Here is a 5,202-nt window from a genome sequence, read left to right on the forward strand (position 1 = left end):
GTGATTAACTTAGTTAATACAGAATGTTTTTTTTCATTTGTAAAAGTGTGCAGAGTAATTTTGTATTCATCATACATTATGCTTTCATTACCATTGTCTGTACGCACAAATCAATCATTTCTTCGTTGTTGTAGCATGTTCGAACAAGTAGTTGCATATCATTTCACTAATATTATTATTATTATTTTTAGGATGATGCATATGGTCAAGATTTGTATATGTTAAATAGATGTTTAGATGATATTGAATGGTTTGAAAAGAAATTAAGAAAAAGTTTAAGATCATCACCACAAGAACTTGATGATAAACATAGTGAGTTTTATAGTAATCAATTGATGAAATAGTATCTTTTTCAGGAAACATTAATTTTATTATACTTCATAAAATAACAAAGATTGATTCATTTAATTTACTAATAAGATACAGTTTTTCTACTCGACATTGACTGTTGGAGCCAAGATTAAAAAAAAGAAAGAAAATACATTTACAAAACATTGTTATAATCCAGTGGCTTACACTGAATCTAATTTTTCTACTCATTGAGATATTACGAATATATGATTTTTTTATTTATAACAATCTACTCAATGCTCAATTTATTTGAAATTATCGAGTCAAATCCAATAATAATAACCATTAATTAAAAGGTTTCGAAGAAGATAGATAATACCATTCTGGTTCTAAATATTCTATTGTTAGCCAACTATCGCTGAAAGAAAAACTATAATTCTCAAATACCTTATGCTATTAACAATGATATGCTGTCTAGGTGACTAATTTCGAGAGGTGATTCTTGGAGTTCTCATGAGGAGTTGTTCTTGGTTGGTCTCACTGATGTGAGAAGTGGAATAATTAGCCACCAAAAGCATTGAAAGACAGTTGCACAATCTTAAGTATTCAGTGAAGTTAGATATGTGAATCATCTAATTTCAGCGCAGTGATTTAATGATTGAACCCTCACTCCAAGACCTGAGTTCGATACCAGGTAGGGTCATAAATGTAACTTACTGAGGAGTTGGGAAACAGCTGTCTAGTGTTTCCTCGTTCCTCCAGTTGTTTAACTAGGATTAGTTTGTGATGTAAACTATGTAAAATTCTCATCGTTATTACTGAGAAAATGGTCAGTTCATTGTTTAGGCTAAATATTTACACACTGAGAGTTTTGTTATTTACTACAATTCTAAGAAGCTTAAGGATGTAGAGAAGGAATTTCTGAATTAGTGGTTCCCTGTGAACGTATTTGATAAGAAACTCAAATTACTTGTACTTAATGCCGGGAGATTTCAAGAATAATTCATACCGATGTTGAGTTCTGCATTTTCATAAAACAAATGATATGAACTTCTAGTTAAAATTTTAGAGGTAGTATCAAGGAACTTCAAAGTTGACTTATCTACACTAAATAAATTAAAAGTAGAATGGATTGCGGTACAATATATTATTTATAAGGCATCCTCTAACGACAATTAGAAGTGTTATAATTGTTTATTTGAAGAGAAATTTTTAATAATGTTTACCTTTCAAATTGAAAGAAAGAAACAAATTAGGCTATAAAGCATCGATTCTACTGAAAACTCTGTATTATGTATACATATATCGAAAACGTCTAACAGTTATATAATCCCTTTTACTATATATAGAAGCAAGAGTATACAAATAATTTAACTAATTAGCTTTCACGATCCCGTCTCGCGAGACTCGAACCCAGGGCCTATCAGTCTCGCGCTCGAGCACTTAACCGATAGACCACTGAGCCGCCACTTAACGGTAATAATGTCTAACTTCAACCAATCCACGAAATTGAGTAACCGTTCACCAATGTCTTCAGTAAGTTGATATCTCCCAACAGACCTAGTTGAACTCCACTAGTTACTGCTTCTCACTAGAATTCTACGAAATATCTGATGGAGCCAGTCACTAGTGAGCATATGACCATTATCAGAAGAAGGTTTCGTGGAGACTTTAGTAATTTTATATAGTTGAAATCACGAGTCAATTGAAGCTAGACTGTGGTGTGATCTACTTATATTCATATAAGTAGTATATGGTGATGGTCAGACATAGAATGTATTTTGGCTGAAGATCGATAAGGAACGAACAGGAATAAAGCGCAATTGGTACAAAAATGCATGAACAATGAAATCAGAGAACACGGACTGATATTTGCAGAAGGAACAGTTAAGATTAAGACAATTGATTGTTATTTTGCAAATTAACTGTTGACTGCATGGTTATCAGAATTTAGTGAGATGGTTTGTAATGTTGTGCTTAAATACATTCGATTGTCTCCACCAGTGTTCTGTTCACTACAAGACCACCATGAAAAACGTAGAAGTACTGAATGGGTCGTTTCGTCATATTGTAGGACTCCTCAGCATGTTATTTCGAGTTAATCGAAAAAAAACAATTATGAATTTAATTTTGCCAAAAAAACATACTTCAATTAATTATTTTCTTTTAATTAAATAATCTAATTCTTTTATTCCATTTTTAGTTACTAATATAAAATCAAATACTGATGAACCGCCAAATTCTACTATCACAATTGATTGTTTACAAAAAATTAAATATTCATTAAATATTATTGAAAAAATTCGTAAAAAAATTCCATATCTATCTAAAGAAATTTTTATTTATTTAATTAAAATTATATGTAAAATTCATTTAATTGCAAAAACAAAAAAATTTATTCATTATAATTGTAATATTGTTATTGATGTAATTGAACCATTATTAAATGAAGATACAATTACATCAATATTTAAATTATTATCAATTAAAACAAAAGAATTATGGTTAGATCTTGGACCTGCATGGAATACACCAAGGTAGATCATTTCTATATATATGTATATGTATATCTTTTATTTATTTCATTTAACTACATAAATATTGGTACAAAGGGGCGCCACACAAATCTCATTTGATTTGTTTGAGGGTTGTGATACTGCCCGGGTGCTCAAACCGAAACAGATGATATTTGAATTTGAATAGTTATTTAATTGGCATGTTAAACTAATTTTTATATATCACTGAAATTAACATTAATTGTGTATTTAAAATCATCGATATTGATTCATATTAGTTCTAGTGAGCTATCTAATATCTTCTAGTTCTCAACATTTTCCAAACTGGTATTCTAGTGAACGGGAACACAAGTGCGGGACAGCCAAATGTGTTTCAACACAAAATTACAGAATCTCTTAGTGAAACCTGAGAACCATGCAGTAAATAATTGATTTTGTAAAATGTTAATCAATCGTCTCAGACTTCATTGTTTCTTTGTTTTCGTACCAATCATTCTCTGTTCTCGTTCTTTGTTCTATGATCTCTTAAACCTTCTGCCTCTAAACATTTCACTTTTGATTGATGACACACACTACTTATATCTATCGACATCAGTAGCACACACCACAGTGTATCGGTGATGCAAACACGAATTAGGCTGCATGACATCCCTACAAAATTATCCCAAGTAAATAACAATCACAAATTTTCAAGGTTCAAGCTAGAAGATCTGCCCAGTAAAACTTTCATCCGAATAGCTAGTAAGAAAGTAAATAACAAATGGTTTGCAGAAAATCGACAGATTATAAAAATATGAACCAATGATTCTAAGCTTGATGATTCAATGACCTCGTTATAACCGCTGAAAATCTTGTATTCTAATTTGTATGAGGTCGTGTGTTATCATGCAGTCTCAATCAAGAATGAGAAAGATATCTAATACCCCTTGATTGTTGGTGACTCTCTAGTTGTTATTAATTTTGATATATCCAAATATACTAAAGTATTTGACACATATTTCTGAATCTATGGTCAGTCACTGAGTTATGACGTTTTTATGATCGTGAAATTGTTGCCAACATAATTCCCTATTTAATCATCAATAAATGATGGACAGAATATAGTTTGTTTTTAAACGGTATTAAATTTCACTACAGAAATCTCTTGATAATATTTCGTATGAATAGAGATACAATAATTAAGCTAAGTCGTTTAATAATGAATTTCATACTGTCATCCTGAATGACAACATCAGAACTGATCTCAAATTCTCAGGGAACTTATAATCGTAAGTCTGAATACGTTGGTTGAATTTGGCTCATATATATTATTAAAGTATATGCCGCCTCTATTTCATTCGTTATGTATATTGAAAATGATAACAGGAATAAGTGTGAATAGCTTTTCCTTGTTTAATCACTCCAAGTGGACGATTTAGACATTAATTTTCAAGTAAACTGACTTCATTTGAGGAATTAATGTAAACCAAATGGTACCGAATATCTATTTTGTAACTGCTCGAGAATTATCAAAAATTTTTCCTATGATCAATACATAAAATTGATATGTTCTTCAGGTATTATGTTGGACAAAACACCCTCATACTACTACGTTAGAAACCAACTGTCTACATCTTTGAATCCAATCAATGTATAATATGGCTTTGTCTTCATATAATACCACTGAGAAATTACTGTCTCACTGTCGATTAAATCAATAATTCTTCAATAAAAATTACCTCCACACTTTACAAAATCTCCGTAACAAATCATATTACTTAATTATGATAGAAAATGGTCATAATAAAAACATTCATTATTCTGATGGATTTTTACCACAAAATAGTAAAATCGATTACAATAAAACCAATCCATCTATCTATTTACAATCAGTTCACTTTCTTCCAAGTATTCATTGTTATAACATTCATTCACGTTTATTTTTGTTTTAGCTCAAAGTGGCCCAATCCACTGAATATTTATATGCCAATATTTCATCATCCATTAAAAAAAAGATCCAGACATCGATCAAATGAAGTGATTAATCGAAATCCAGTTGTAGGTATTTGTTGATTACACTATTCCTTTTTTTTCCTTACCAAGTTAATATAAATTGGAAAATATGATACTTTATTTTAATACAGTTACATATTTGTCTCATTTTGATAGGTTAATGATAATTCGGATAGCTTTAGAATTATAGATATAAACATGAATGAACTGAGATAAACATTTCTACATAAATATTATCAATGCACTGAATGTGGATGTGTCGCTCGATTTTGTGAATCGGTCGAAGTTAGACATTAACACCGTTGGATGCCGGCTCAGTGGTCTAGTGGTTAAGCGCTCGCGCGCGAAACTGATAGGTCCTGAGTTCGAATCTCGTGAGGCGGAATCGTGGATGCGCACTGCC

General features: G+C 30.9%; 1 protein-coding gene across 1 annotated transcript; it reads left to right on the forward strand.

Moving 5' to 3' along the window:
- Positions 1 to 218: 218 nt before the first annotated feature.
- Positions 219 to 4,859, forward strand: Smp_141030 (hypothetical protein; the record flags this gene model as incomplete). Its single annotated transcript, XM_018799264.1, has 3 exons — positions 219 to 312; positions 2,495 to 2,828; positions 4,739 to 4,859. The coding sequence occupies 3 exons, from the start codon at positions 219 to 221 to the stop codon at positions 4,857 to 4,859; spliced, it is 549 nt and encodes a 182-aa protein (XP_018647439.1).
- Between the last annotated feature and the right edge of the window lie 343 nt (positions 4,860 to 5,202).

Source organism: Schistosoma mansoni, assembly GCF_000237925.1.
Source record: "Schistosoma mansoni, WGS project CABG00000000 data, supercontig 0400, strain Puerto Rico, whole genome shotgun sequence".
Taxonomy (NCBI): Eukaryota; Metazoa; Platyhelminthes; class Trematoda; order Strigeidida; family Schistosomatidae; genus Schistosoma; species Schistosoma mansoni.